The 14,314-nt window shown below is 53.6% G+C and overlaps 1 protein-coding gene across 1 annotated transcript; it reads right to left on the bottom strand.

The window, feature by feature from the left end:
- Positions 1-1,833: 1,833 nt before the first annotated feature.
- LOC130474985 (basic salivary proline-rich protein 1-like) lies at positions 1,834-13,817 on the bottom strand. Its single transcript, XM_056846675.1, has 5 exons — positions 12,989-13,817; positions 12,199-12,882; positions 10,636-10,813; positions 1,997-2,130; positions 1,834-1,910 (listed from the first exon to the last, which is right to left on the bottom strand). The coding sequence occupies exons 1-5, from the start codon at positions 13,815-13,817 to the stop codon at positions 1,834-1,836; spliced, it is 1,902 nt and encodes a 633-aa protein (XP_056702653.1).
- Positions 13,818-14,314: the final 497 nt, after the last annotated feature.

Below are 14,314 nucleotides of genomic sequence, written 5' to 3' on the forward strand. Positions count from 1 at the left end.
CTAAGCCATGACCTTCAACAGGCAGAACAGATAAAAACACAACCTGCGCCCCCAGAGCCATGTAGTCTCTTTTAATACGTTCTGGGCTGTGCCGGGCAATATCATTTGTTCCCACATGAACGAACAAGAAAGGGTAATAATCTGTGGGCTTGATGAATCTTCCTACCCTTTCTGTCACATCCTGGATGCGTGCACCTGGTAAACAGCGGACCTCTCGGGACAACAAGTCAGGTCGGCATACTTTAGACTCTACCCCTCTCAGTAGGGAATCCCCAATTATGAGAACACGCCTCTTCCTAAATTGTGGAGTGGAAGATCGAGTCCTGTCATGCGCAGGAGCCTGAGAAGTTTCTTCCATGCTTTGGGGGGATAGCCCTTGTTCCAGTGGTCCAGAATCAGTATCTATTGGGAGATCCTGGAACTGATTGCTGAGCAAGAGAGGATCAGGATGTGTCCTGATTTTCCTACTCCTGTGGGCCACATTCCTCCATGCATCCTCCTCCTGTGTTGCTTGTACCTCCACTTGTTCAGATTCCTTACTCTCCTGCTCCCATTGCTCGCTATAGAGAGCTTCATGAGTTCTGTCCATGAACTCTTCACCTTCCTTTAAAAAATGGAGTGTGGACAAGCGTGCCTCAAGACCCTGTATCTTCTCCTCCAGCAGGGCTACCAACTTACACTTGCAGCAAATGTAATTAATGTTACCCTCAGGTAAAAAGACAAACATGCCAAAGACCTTGCATGTTACTGCCTCAGCTCCCTCACTAGCCATAGTGCTGTGATCCATTGTTGAAGTTTCCTTCCTAGGCTACTCTGATAGTTCCCCTGACAAACCTTCTTTCAAGGCTCCCTCCATGAAGAAGCAAAACACTCAGCACACACACAAATTTTTTTATTACAGGGCCCCCAGGCCAGACCCCAGGCCAAGAGCCCTTGTGCTTGCGCCCTTCGGCTCGTGCCAAAGGCTCGCGCCTCTGGCAAACAGATCCTGTTTAAATACTGTCTGCCCCACCCCTCAGCAATCAACAGCACAGCAATTACCTTCAGCCAGCTACAGCTGTCTCTAAGCTCCTCCTCTGTCTCTCTCCCAGCTGCTCAGGGGTCTGTACTGCTTTTCTCATGTTAGCTGCAGCGTTGCTACTTCTTCGTAGCGCGGGAGGCAGAAGAGCAGCGAGACACACTCAGAGCCAGGCTGACCAACCTGACACCTCTTCTTGGGCGCTGAGATACTCCTGAGTGGATCATGACTGTTGGGAGACTGCCGACTCCACAGGAGCACAGAGCCCCCCCCTGCCAATCAAACTAGGCCCCAGCGGTTAAATCCAACATCTATGGGGGGAAGCCCTGGGCGGTGCTCACACGGGGGGCATCCAGGCCTCCCCCCTTTTTGCCTGAGGGCCTCTTTGGCGGGTTCTCATCTGGCCTCCCCTCCTGCCAAGCTCAGCAGGACGGAGCAGGGCTCTCGCCTACGGGCGGGTGCTCCGGGTACCCCATGCTCAGTTGCCGTCGGCGTAATTAAGAGTGGTGGAAGTCTGATCTGGAGAACCGGGTTTGATTCCCCCACTCCTCTACACGAAGCCAGCTGGGTGACCTTGGGCTACTCACAGCTCTCTCAGCCCCACCTACCTCACAGGGTGTCTGTTGTGGGGAGGGGGAGGGATTGTAAGCCAGTTTGATTCTCCCTTAAGCGGTAGAGAAAGTCAGCATATAAAAAACCAACTCCTTCTTATCTTGACGAGTGCCCCAGGGTGCCAGGCAGGGACGATGGCTGAAGGATGCCCCCTCAGCCCCTTGGCTAAGCCTGGCGGAGCTCTTTGTTTCCAAGTTGAGACTTCACATTTCTGCCCAGTGGAGGCCCCAGACAGCTTCTTCGCCGCCGCCACCCTCCTCTTCATCCTCACAGCAACAGCCTGTCAAGGGAAGCAGCAGAGAGAGTGGCGGCTCAAGGGCGTGGGGATTTGGGCTTGGGTCCCCCAGAGCCCTGCCCAGCACTCACCCCACTGCACTGCCCAGGCTGAGTGCCGGCTGCCCCCACCTCTGGCCAGTGCTGCCCCTAGAGCTGGCTGGCAGCCGTTGGCATCGCCTCTGCATCTCTTGGTGCCCTGTGATGAGGAAGCCACGCTGCTGAGTCTGGAGGGAGGAGGGGGAGAGAGAGAGAGAGGCCTTTGCAGAGTACAGGGAGAGACCCAGGTTTTTCAGGGGAATGCTACCATGGGGGCAGTGTGCCAACCTGGGGAGGCCGAAGAGAGGCCCGTTCCATGGGAAGTGCTGAGCTGGAAGACAAAACTTGGAAAGGCCCTGCTGGATCAGGCCAGGGAGGGCCCATCTACTCCAGCTTCCCATCTCACACTGTGGCCGACCAGTTCTTCTGGAGGGCCAAGAAAAGGACACAGAGGCTGAGGCTTTCCTCTGTTGTTGCCTCCTGGCCCTGGGATTCAGAGGTTGACTACCTCTGAACGTGGAGGTTCCCTTCAGTCACCATGCCTAGTAGCCACTGATAGACCTCTCCTCCTCCACGAGTCTGTATAATTCCCTTTTAAAGTCATCTCTGCCTTTGGCCATCACAACATCTGGCAGCAGATTCCCGCCATGTAAAGAAGTATTTCCTTTTGCCTGTCCTGAATCTACAACTTCATTGGCTGTCCTTGAGTGCAAAAAGACGGGTGACTTGCGCTTATGTATCGACTTCCGAAAACTAAATGCAGCCACCCAGTCCAATGCCTATCCCATCCCTCTGTTCTCGGATCTCTTGGGACAATTAAAGGAAGGGTGAATTTTTACGGAACTTGACTTGGTAGAAGCCTACTACAGAATCAGGATTCGAGAGAGCGATGTACCTCTCACTGCCTTTTCCAGTTGCTTTGGCATGTATGAATTCTTTGTGATGCCTTTCGGATTAAAAGGGGTCCTGGGGGTCTTCATGCAATTCATTAATGAGATCCTACATGACTTGTTGTATAGGGGCATGGTGGTTTATTTGGATGATATTCTTATTTACTCTAAAACTATGGACTAACACGTTGCCTTGGTGAGGGAAGTATTGCAACGCCTCAGAGACAATCACCTCTATGCTCAGGTGTCTAAGTGTGAATTTCACCAAAAACAGTTAACCTTCCTGGGCTATATAATTTTGCACCACGGACTTACCATGGATCCTGACAAGGTGCAGTCAGTAACCGATTGGGAACCACCCTCCACCCGTAAGCAGGTTCAGCAATTTCTTAGGTTCGCTAACTTCTACAGGGAGTTCATCTCCAACTTCGCTCAAATCGCACACCCCATCACGGATCTCCTTAAGACTAAGGGGAAAGGCAGCGCGGCCACGTTGCCCTCAGCCAAAATCAACTGGACCCCCCAGTGCCAAACTGCCTTTGATACTCTCAAGCGACTGTTTACCTCTGAGCCAGTATTAAAGCATCCCGATCCTGATCAGATGTTTATAGTTCAGGTTGACGCCTCAGATGTAGCAATGGGGGGGCACTTTTACAGCAGGGGGGATGGTCTTCTGCATCCATGCACTTACTTCTCTAAGAAGTTCGCGCAATCTCAGCTCAACTGGCCAATCTTGGAAAAGGAAGCAGCTGCCGTCCACCATGTCCTTACGGTGTGGAGACAGTTTTTGGAAGGGTCTACCATCCCTTTTGAAGTGTGGAGCGATCACAAGAACCTGGAAGCGCTCACAGGGGCCCAGAAACTGTCCGTGAAACAAGTTCGCTGGGCGGACTTCTTTGCTCAGTTCCATTTCGTATTGAAACATGTACCAGGGAAGCAAAATGTCCTGGCTGATGCTCTATCCAGACTTCCCCAATACCCAACCAAGGTTGAACACCCCACGGAGTCCCTGTTCACTCCTGCTCAAAGGGGTTTGCTGCCCACTCTAGCAGTCCAAACCCGAGCGCAGGCCCGGCTCCCACCGCAACCCCCACAAGGGGGGGCACTTCAAGCCCAACCACACCGGTCAGCATGACCGCGCCACCCCCCTCGCCTCCTTCGCCAGCTCCGTCGGCGCCCAGTCACTCCGACAATCCAGCCGTCCAACCCCCCTCGGGGACATCCCCTCCCTCCACCGCAGAGCCCACACCACCAGATGGGTTGGATCTCACAGACTCTTTTTTAGCCTCACTTCGTTCCGCTTGCCAAGCCGAAATCTCTGAGCAGACCCTCCCCTCCACTCTAACTGAATGTAGAGGCTTATGGTACAAAGACTCTAAGCTGTATGTGCCTAAAGTGCTCTGAAAAGAAGTCCTACAGCTGATCCATGGAGCCAAGACCACAGGACACTTTGGATTCCTAAAAACATTGCACTTGTTACGGAGGCAGTTTTGGTGGGCAGGCATGTGGACCGACGTGGATTCCTTCATTCGCAGTTGCACTATGGTCAAAAGGGCCCAAGGGAAACCTCCCGGATTGTTGCAATCGTTAGATACCCCCACTAGACCTTGGGAGGTGATTGCTATGGATTTTATGACTGACCTCCCCCTCAGCGAGGGAAAAACTGTACTTTGGGTAATCACAGACCGGTTCTCTAAACAGGTGCATCTCGTCCCTTGCGCAGGTATCCCATCCACCCCGAAACTGGCCCGCCTCTTTGTGTCACATGTCTTCCGTCTACATTCCTTTCCGCGCAAGGTGGTCAGCGACCGCGGAAGTAACTACGTGGCTAAATTCTGGAAAGCTTTCTTAAAATTAGTGGGGGTGGAACAAGGTCTCTCCAGTGCTTTCCACCCCCAAACCGAACGAGTGAATGCTCTGTTGGAATGCTACTTGCGCTGTTATGTTAACTATCATCAGGATGATTGGGTTGAATTGTTACCCTTTGCTGAATATGCGTATAATAATGCTGTGCATCAGTCAACTGGATTTAGCCCCTTTCGGGCCGTTTATGGGCAAGACTTTGGTCCCATAAGCCATAACGATGTCTCCGGGGTGGAGGGGGGAGAAAGTGTTGCTGACTGGGTACACACGATTCAGACAACCTGGCCTTGGCTGGTACGTAATCTGGAGCGAGCTAAACGTAAATACAAAGATCAAGCTGATAAGCATCGCTCACCAGGCAAGGACTACTCTGTGGGGGACATGGATTATTTGTCCACCAAGAATCTACGGTCCAACCGCCCGTGTAACAAACTCAGTGCCAAGTACGTGGGTCCCTTCCCCATTGCTCGTATCATCAACCCAGTCACTGTGGAACTTTCACTCCCAAAATCGCTCAGGAGAATCCATCCTGTCTTTCATGTCAGTTTGCTGAAGCCACACGTGCCTTCCCCCGAGTGGCATCCTGAACCACTTCTTGATGTACCAGTGATGGTTGGGGGGGAGGAACATTTTGAGGTGGCAAAAATCTTGGACTCTCGCATCCATCATGGGTCTCTCCACTACCTAGTCCGTTGGAAACATTTCGGTCCCGCCCACAACGAGTGGGTACGTGCACTTCACGTGTCTGCACCCCGTTTGGTCTGCCAGTCCCATACTGCCTACCCTGACAAGCCTGCACCTCCAGTTGGACCGGTGGAGAACGGTGGGGAGGGGGCCTGAAGGAGGGCAGGATGTCAGGCCTGCTTTCCACAGCTCTAAGCAGCCTTTCAGACTGTGGCTGTTTTAGTTTTGATTCCACCAGGTGCCTCTCAATGCCGATATTGCTATCTGCTGAATTCCTGTTCCAGTGCTATCTCCTGTGGGAACGGCTCCTCAGTAGAGGGGGGCGCGCCTTGACTTGTTGTGACCAATACTTTCCCTTATAGACCTACCCTGTGCTCCCAATTGCCATTCATGCCAATGTACCTGTATGTTTTCCAATAAATCAGCTCTCTTTTGGACTCATTGTCTGTGGATGCTGTTTGTGGGATTACCACGGGGACAAGTGCTTACAAGTTTCTAGGAACCATTGATTCCGGTCTAGTGGTGTCTCACTGAATAAGATAACATATTCCTTCTCAGGAAGGGGTCTTTTCTAAGAGTGTAAGCACTTAACGGCACAAACCGAGACACTCTTCTGTCCTTTCTCCAGCTCCGTGATGTCCTTTTTGAGATATGGTGACCAGAACTGTGCTCAGAGTTTGAAATGGGGCCTCCCAGATCTTAGTCCGGTGCTAAAACCGCCACCCCATGCCAGCGCTCTAATTAACTGATGAAATTCACGGCCACAAGACATGGCAAGGAAATGAAATGTATTCCTGGTAGATATTGACAGTTATTAACTCTGGTGGCTAAATGGAGCTGCCATGTTCTGAAATAGATCGTGATGGGTAGCTGTGTCAGTCTGTCACTAGCACTAGAATAGAGCAAGAGTCCAGCAGCATCTTAAAGACCAACAAAATTTCTGGGAAGATATGAGTTTTCGTGAGTCACAGGCTCACTTCTTCAGTTACAGCCTGAATGGGAGTCCATCTATCCTTAAGTAGAGAAGAGTGAATCCACACACCCAATGGCAATGTAAATGTCAGAACCAAGGAAATGACGTTAGCAGGCATGATTGAATTAGGTGTGATAATCAGAGGGGTAGCAGCTGTGGGGAAATTAGCATTGGTAATGAAACTGGAATCCCAGATCTCTATTAAATCCAGGAGAATGCATAGTCTTGAGCTTCATTGACCAACAACGCATGGCTGATTGGTCAGGCAATTCTCCCACAACTGTAGCAAATTTCCCCAGTCAACACGCATGCACATCTCCCACGTGTGGGATCAACCTACCTCCTTCCGCAAGTTCCCTGGGTCTTCAAAGTCCTGCTTTGATCCCGATTTATTTTGAAGCCTTGCAGTGCCCGGGGTCAACTTCCCACTTGGGAGAAGCCTCTGCTTATTGGCGTTTGTTAAGAAGCGCTATACAGCTCAGTAGACGAGTAATCACAGCAGACTCAGCACTAATAAATAAGTGCTCTTTATTTCACAGTGACAGAGTGCTCCGCTTGGCCATCAATAATTCACACACCACACCTATACAAGTTCTGTACAACATATATACATTTCTGGCCCTGTCCAGCAGCCAATCAACAGTTAGCCGCCCAGTGGTCAGATCTCATCTTGCTTAATCCAGTTCAGTCCAGCTTTACTGCTAAATCATGAGCAGTCATGTGACACCAGCTGTCATCTGGCTGTCACTCAGATTACAGCAATCTACATGCTTGCTATGACCAGTCTTAAATTCCAACACTCCTAGACTGCCATAGCAAGCCCCAATTTACTCCTGAACTGTTCGAACTTTTCAGTAGGCAAACACTTGGTAAAGATGTCAGCAATGTTTACACTTGAAGCACAATGTTTTAGAACCATTAAACCATTGTTGACCACTTCCCTGACATTCTGGTACCTTATTGCGATGTGCTTACTTCTTGTTTTTATTCCTTGATACCCAGCCAACTGCTGTGCTGCAGTATTATCACAGTAAACACATACAGGCATTTCCCAACCAAGATTTAGATCTTTAGCCAGTTGACTCAGCCCCTCCAGCTGAATCTCAATATCACTTCATGCAGAATACTCTGCCTCACATGTGCTGGTAGACACATGAGTCTGTTTTAAAGACTTCCATATAACCAGAGCCCCATGTAGATACAGCACATACCCAGTGGTAGACTTTCCGTCTTCTCTGTCTCCCCAACTGGAGTCACTATACATCGTGACTGTCTCCTCTGGATCAGCCTTTAAACACAATCTGGCTGAAGCTGAGCCTTTTAAGTAACGCAGCACTCTTTTTGCTGCAGTCCAGTCCTTCGTGTATGGGCATGCACATTTCTGACAAAGTAAATGCACTGCCATACAAATGTCTGGTCTTGTCCAGCAGGACAGATATAATAATGAACCCACCAACGATTGGTATTGACTTTTATCATGGAACAACTTATCATCCACCTCTTTCATATACCCTGTTGTCATGGGAGTCTCAGTGCTTTTGGCTTCTGACATTCTAAATTTTACTAGGAGCTGCTCAATCTTTTTCTCCTGGCACAACTCAAAATACCCTTCTGGGTTCCTGGTAATCTCTACCCCAGATAATTTTGGATGTCCCCAAGATGCTTTATTGTAAACAGTCTTTCAGTAGCCTCCTTAAACCATTTTAGTTGTTCATTTGTGTGACACAACAAACACAAATTGTCAACATACACAAATAACACACAGTCAGAATCCTTCATTTGGTAAACATGCAAGGATCAGCAACACCTTGCTTAAACCCAAGATTAGCCAATGCCTGGCTGAGGCATTGGGACCACGCACGTGCACTCTGCTTCAACCCATATAGTGCTTTGTGCAATTTTAGTACTCCCTGTTGATCTCTACATTCAAAACCAGGGATCTGCTCCATATATATTTCTTCACTTATTTTTGCATTTAAGTACGCAGTGGTGAAATCAAAATGGTGCACCAACATTTTATCTTTCACAGCTTTACATAGTGCAGCCCGTATAGTTTCAGCTTTTACAGTAGGAGCAAACAGTTCATCAAAGTCCTGTCCTTCAATTTGGGAATAACCCTTAGCCACGAGCCTGGCCTTCCGGAGTACCTTCCCTTCTGGACACTGTTTGACCTTGTAAAGCCATCTGCACCCTATGGCCTTTCTCTGTTCTGGCAGTTTTGTTATAGAGAATACCTTATTCTCTTTCAGGGAATCAAACTCTGTTTGCATGGCTTTGAGCCAGGCCTCTTTTTCCCTGCTTTCCAAAGCCATTACCTCCTGAAAATCCTTTGGCTCTTTGATCTGCACATGATTGACATCATGTGCTTCTACTGGACACCCTAGGAATCTGCCTCTCCTCCTCAGCCCTTGGTGATGAAGCTCTCTGAGGAGATCCCTCCTGCTTCACCCCATCTGCATCTTGCAAGAGATCTGATAATGGAAACCCAATTTCCTTTGGCTCCTCCTGTCCATGTATCCTGGCCCAGTTACTTCCCTCACAAAAATTCGCAGCCCTGCTGTAGCTGAGAGAATTATGCTCATCTGCAAATCGGTATGCCTTCATGCCAGACTGATACCCAAGGAAAGTTAGTTTCTTAGTGCTTGCTCCTCCTTTCCTTCTTTTGGATACTGGCACATCAACCCAGGCTTTTGTACCAAACACTCTCAGGTAACCTAAGCTAGGGTCCCTCTGGTACAAAACCCTGTAAGGGATGTCATTTATGGACCTGGTCCAGATCCTGTTAGAAACATAACTGGCTGCCTTAATCGCTTCTGCCCAGTATGTCATTGGCAACCCTCCATCATGCAACATGGAATACATTTTCGTCTGTAGCATTCCCCCATGTCGCTCAGCAATACCATTTTCTGCTGGCACCGCCACATTGGCAACCCTGTGCCGCACACCTTGCACCTGCAACCATTTCTTAAATTCATTTGACATGAACTCACCCCCAAAATCTGTTTGAAGAGAACCCAAGTCACATTTTAGCTGTTTTTGCACTCTTTTGGCCCAATACTTGAATGTTTCAAACACCTCTGACTTCTTTTTAAAGGATACACCCATGAGAACCTGGTGTAATCATCAATCAGAATCAATGCATGTTGGTTACCCAAGTGACTCTCTCTGTACGGGCCTATGACATCAGCATGGATTACTTGGAGTGCAGTATCTGAGAGTCTCTCACTATGCTTAGCCACTGGGTAAGCCTTTGATTTGGAGCTTTTGCAAACTTCACAATCTAAGAAATTCCCACACTCTTTAACTTTTTCATTTCCCAGTAAGGCTAGCGTTTTCTTTATGGTCTCAAAGTTTTTATGGGCCAACCTTCTATGTAAAAGATGTATGCAATTATGGGGGCTCTTATAAGTTATCATTTTAGCCTCCCCATGCCTATTTTCCACCACATACACATTATTACACATCTTCCCTGTAAGAAGCACTTTCCCATCTTTGGATATCTTACAAGCCTTGCCAGCAAATGTTACAGTAAACCCAGCCCTGTCTAGGGCATATACACTTAATAAATTGTTCTCTATTTCAGGGACACATAGCACCTGTTTAAATGCATAGTTCAATGCTGGAAACCACACACTCCCCTCACATGTCACCTCTGAATTTCTTCCATCAGCTTGGCTAACATGCAGCAAGCTGGAGTCCTGTGTGTCCTTTAACAGTTCCTCATTCTGACAAATGTTTTGTGAAGCACCAGAGTCTAAAATCCAGACACCGGCTGTGTCATTGTGCCCAGTCAGCACTAGTGATGCCTTCTGACTGCTCACAAATCCACGTGAAGACTGTTCCCTTCGGCTTTTCTTTCTTGCTTCCGGGCAGTTCCGCTTCAGGTGATTTGTATCTCCACAGAAGTAGCAGCGCCTGACTCTCAATGCCACATGTTGCTGTAAATCACTCCGCTCCGCATTCTTCTCTCCACCAGCAAAGCTCTGCTTTTTCTGGCTTGGCAGGCTTCCCTCTGGCTTAGCAGGCTTCCCAGGCTCCGACGCAATCACTCTTTTCTCATGCTCCAGTATTCTCCCAATCACGTATTGCAGAGTTAACTTGTCTGTTTCTATAGATTCCAATGCAGTGACAAGCATATTATACTGCTCAGAGAGCTCAGAATTATAAATACTTTGTCATCTTCCTGCAAAGTCTTTCCTCTCTGCTCCAGCATTTGAAAACATTCAGTTAATTCATTAATATGTTTTCTAACAGAAACCCCCAGCAGAAGAGCAGTTCTATACATATGCCTTGTTATGGCTATTAAAGAGCCAGCTGTTTTCTGCACGTAGACTTGGGATAAGGGGTCCCAGGCTGCTTTCGCTTTCAGAGTTCCCGAGACATGGACAAGCTGGTCGTCAGCTACACTCAGCACTATTGTAGCCAGTGCCTTCTCGTCTTTCACCACGTCTTGAGCTGTTTCTGGGTTCGGGGGGGTTGGAGGCATAAATCCACAGTGCCTCTCTTTTAAGGTAGTGTTCCATACGTAACGCCCACACATCGTAGTTGGTAGAAGTGAGCTTCTCCACAAGCAAGGACGTTGCAGCTTGAGCCATAATTTCCTCCGCTCCCTGCTGCTCCTGCTCTGTGCCGCTCTCCTCCTCTGACTCGGACACACTGCTGCTGGCAGACCTGCTGGGCACCTCCTCTGCACCGTCTGAATCAACCTCAGACATTCACTCGCCTTCTGCTCACCACAGCCCTTGTTCCACAGATAGTACCTCTGCTCAGAACCTCCAGGACGTAGCGCAGTTGAGCTGAGCTGGGCCCATAACCCTATTGGCATTTGTTAAGAAGCGCTATACAGCTCGGTAGACGAGTAATCACAGCAGACTCAGCACTAATAAATAAGTGCTCTTTATTTCACAGTGACAGAGTGCGCCGCTTGGCCATCAATCCACACACCACACCTATACAAGTTCTGTACAACATATATACATTTCTGGCCCTGTCCAGCAGCCAATCAACAGCCGCCCAGTGGTCAGATCTCATTCTGCTTAATCCAGTTCAGTCCAGCTTTACTGCTAAGTCATGAGAAGTCATGTGACACCAGCTGTCATCTGGCTGTCACTCAGATTACAGCAATCTACATGCTTGCTATGACCAGTCTTAAATTCCAATACTGCTTGGCAGCAGCAGCAGCAACTATCCTTTCCCAGAGTCTGCGCCCCTCTCCCCCCATCCTCAGCATGGTGGGTGGCTTTTGGGAGCCATGGAGCAGGGAGGCTAGCAGGAAGCAGCCGGGAGAAGCCTCTGCCTAGCCTTGGTGGTGGTGGCAGCGGCAGCAACTTTCCACCCCCCAGATCTCACGCCCATCTCTCTCTCCCCCCATGCCACTCTGGCCTCCCGGGACTGGACGCCTGGCCCTCCTGTGGGCTTGTGTGGGGCTTGGCTTCTGGAGCCAGAGAGCAGCAGTCCAGGAGGCCTGGCAGGATAGAAAGGCGTGGGACAGGAGAGGGAGAAACGCAGGGCAAAACGGCCTATTAGTTGTAATTCTGCAGTCTCTCTAATCTTCCTTTGAAATCCCTTTGTAAGAATGTCCTGGAAGGTTGAAATGTCCCCCTCCCCCGTTTCTGAATGTTGTGGTTTCTGATGTCAGATTTAGCAAGGGAAGAGCCCTGAAACAGTGCACCTGTAAATTGCCGTTGCTGTGGGGGCAGCAACAGGGAGCCACGGCGGCCTCCTTCCTGGGAGACCAGGGTTCTAAGCCCCACTTGGCCATGGAAGCCTGCCGGGTGACCTTGGGCCAGGCACAGGCTCTCAGCCTAGCCTGCCCCGTGAGTCTAGGATGGAGGAGGTGAGCATACTGTAGACTGCTTTGGGAGAGAAAGGAAGTGGTCGGCTGTTCCGGCTGCAGCCGGCGCCTGACTGAGCAGCAGGGCCAGGCAGTCCGGCTTCCTGTTTGCCACCGGGGGCCCCTAAGGTTTGGGCATGAAGGCCGGGGCCTCTAAGCCTGGCTGCTTCCTCTAGCCCTCCTGGCAGGAGCCTGGGAGACGCCTGTCCTGGCCGAGATGGGTCCACTTCCCTTTTCAAGGGCTTCCGAGAAGCAGGGGGTGGCCGCACCTTGTGGCAGGGGGCTTTCGGAGAAGTCCCGAGTCTGCCGGCCCACGAGCGGCAGGGAGGCCAGTGGCGGAGTTCTCTCACGGGGCTGCAGGGGCCGCTTGGCCGGACCCAGGCCCTCTTCTTCCCGCCTGGGGGCGAGCTGGTTGCGGAGGAGCGGCAGTTGGCACTCGGCCGGGTAGAGGTGTGGGAGCCGGCCAGGCCCGCCGGCCCAGGAAACGTGGCCAGGAGGGGGAGCGCGGAGCCCAGGGCCGTCTCTCCCCCCTCCCCCTCCCCCGGCAGCCGCCCTCTAACCAGCAGCAGGGCGCGGGGCTGGGCGGCCGTCCCCGCAGCAGAGCCGGCCGGCGCCCTCCTCGCCAATGCGCTGCGCCCGAAAGCGGAGCTGTGCCGGCGGCGCCGGGCGCTTTCCCTGCGCGCCCCTGCCTGCCTGCCTGGCGGGGGCGAGGGCGGGGGGCGGGGGGTGGGGGAGAGGCGCCGCGGCTCTCCGGGGCCGGGCTGTGGGTGGAGGGGGGCTGGAGAGGCGGGGCAGGAGGCGGCCTGGCCGGCAGGAGCCCTGGGGCGCCGTGCGCTCTGGAGCGCCCTGGCCGGCCTTCCTTTGCGCGCCCCCGGCGAGGTGTGGGAGGCCGCCTCGGCCCCCGCCGCCCGCCGCCCGCCGCCGCCCGGCCGCCGCCGCCCGGCCGCGTGTGAGCGGCCGCTGTCTGGGGCCTCGAGGGCCGGGCTGGTCGTTGGCGGGCCGCTTGGCGGGAGCGGCTTGGCGGGGCGCTGCCTGCCGGCCGGCCGGCGGGCGGGTCCGCCTGGGGCATCTTTGCGCACGCTGCCCTGCGCCCCCGGGCCGCCCCTGGGGCTGCTCCTTGCGGCGGGGAGGGCGGCGGCTGGCGGAGCGCAGAGCCCCGGGGGGGCCGGCTCCCTCGGCGCCCCCTCCCCGCTGCGGCCGGGCCCAAGGGGGAGGCCGGCGGGGCTGGCGCTCGGGCCGCTTGGGGAGGGCGCAGGCGGAGGGCGCCCTGGTTAATGGATAATTGGGGCCAGATGGCGTCCTCGGGGCCGCCTGCTCGCTGGAGAGCCCAGGCGGGGGGGGGGCGAGGGGGGGCGAAGGGGGTCGGCTGCGGAGCGCCCGGGCCCAGCCACAGCCGCCCGGGCCCAATATTTGCTCGTCAAATATGCCCCGGGCTGTTGGGCGACGCGTGGCTGGGCCGACAGGCAGGGGGCCATCTGGGCCGGCGGGGGGGGGGCGGGGGCGGGGTGCCCCCCTCTCCCCGAGGAAGAGCCTCTGCTGTTTGCTCAAGGCAGCCTGGGCCAGGCCCCCGCGGGGAGGGGAGGGGAGGGGAGGGAGCGGGGCCTGGCCTGCTTCAGTCCGGTCCCCGGCCATCTGGCGGAAGGCTGGCCGGCCCTCCCGCCTCGGAGCAAGGCCAGGCGCCGGCCCCGGGGAAGGAGAAGGAGGACCGGCGCCCCTGCCAGGTGGGACTTTCCGCCAAGCGGGCTTCGGGGCTGAGCGGGGCGATGGGGCGCAGCTTGGAGGCGGGCGGGGGGAGCTGGAGGGGGGCGCTGGGGGCAGGAGAGGCCAACCCTGCCCGGCCTCCCGCCCCCCAGAGCGGGCCGGCCTGCCGGCGGCTGCCCCTCGGCGCCGCAGTGCGGGCGGATGGAAGGGCCCCGAAGCCCAGCGCAGCCCAGCCCAGCCCGGCCCAGCCCTGCCGGCGCTGTCCAGCCGCCCCGGTGCTGAAACGCCGCCGCCCCGCCCGCCCGCCCGCCCGCCTGCGGCCAGGAGCCTTTGGGCCGGGGCCGGCGGGGGCCCCGACAGGAGGGCGAAGGAAGGTCTCTGCCCAGCTCCCACCCCCTCCTGCCTTTCCAGGGGGCTCAGCCCAGCGC

The sequence above is a fragment of the Euleptes europaea genome, chromosome 3 (assembly GCF_029931775.1).
Source record: "Euleptes europaea isolate rEulEur1 chromosome 3, rEulEur1.hap1, whole genome shotgun sequence".
NCBI classification, from domain to species: Eukaryota; Metazoa; Chordata; class Lepidosauria; order Squamata; family Sphaerodactylidae; genus Euleptes; species Euleptes europaea.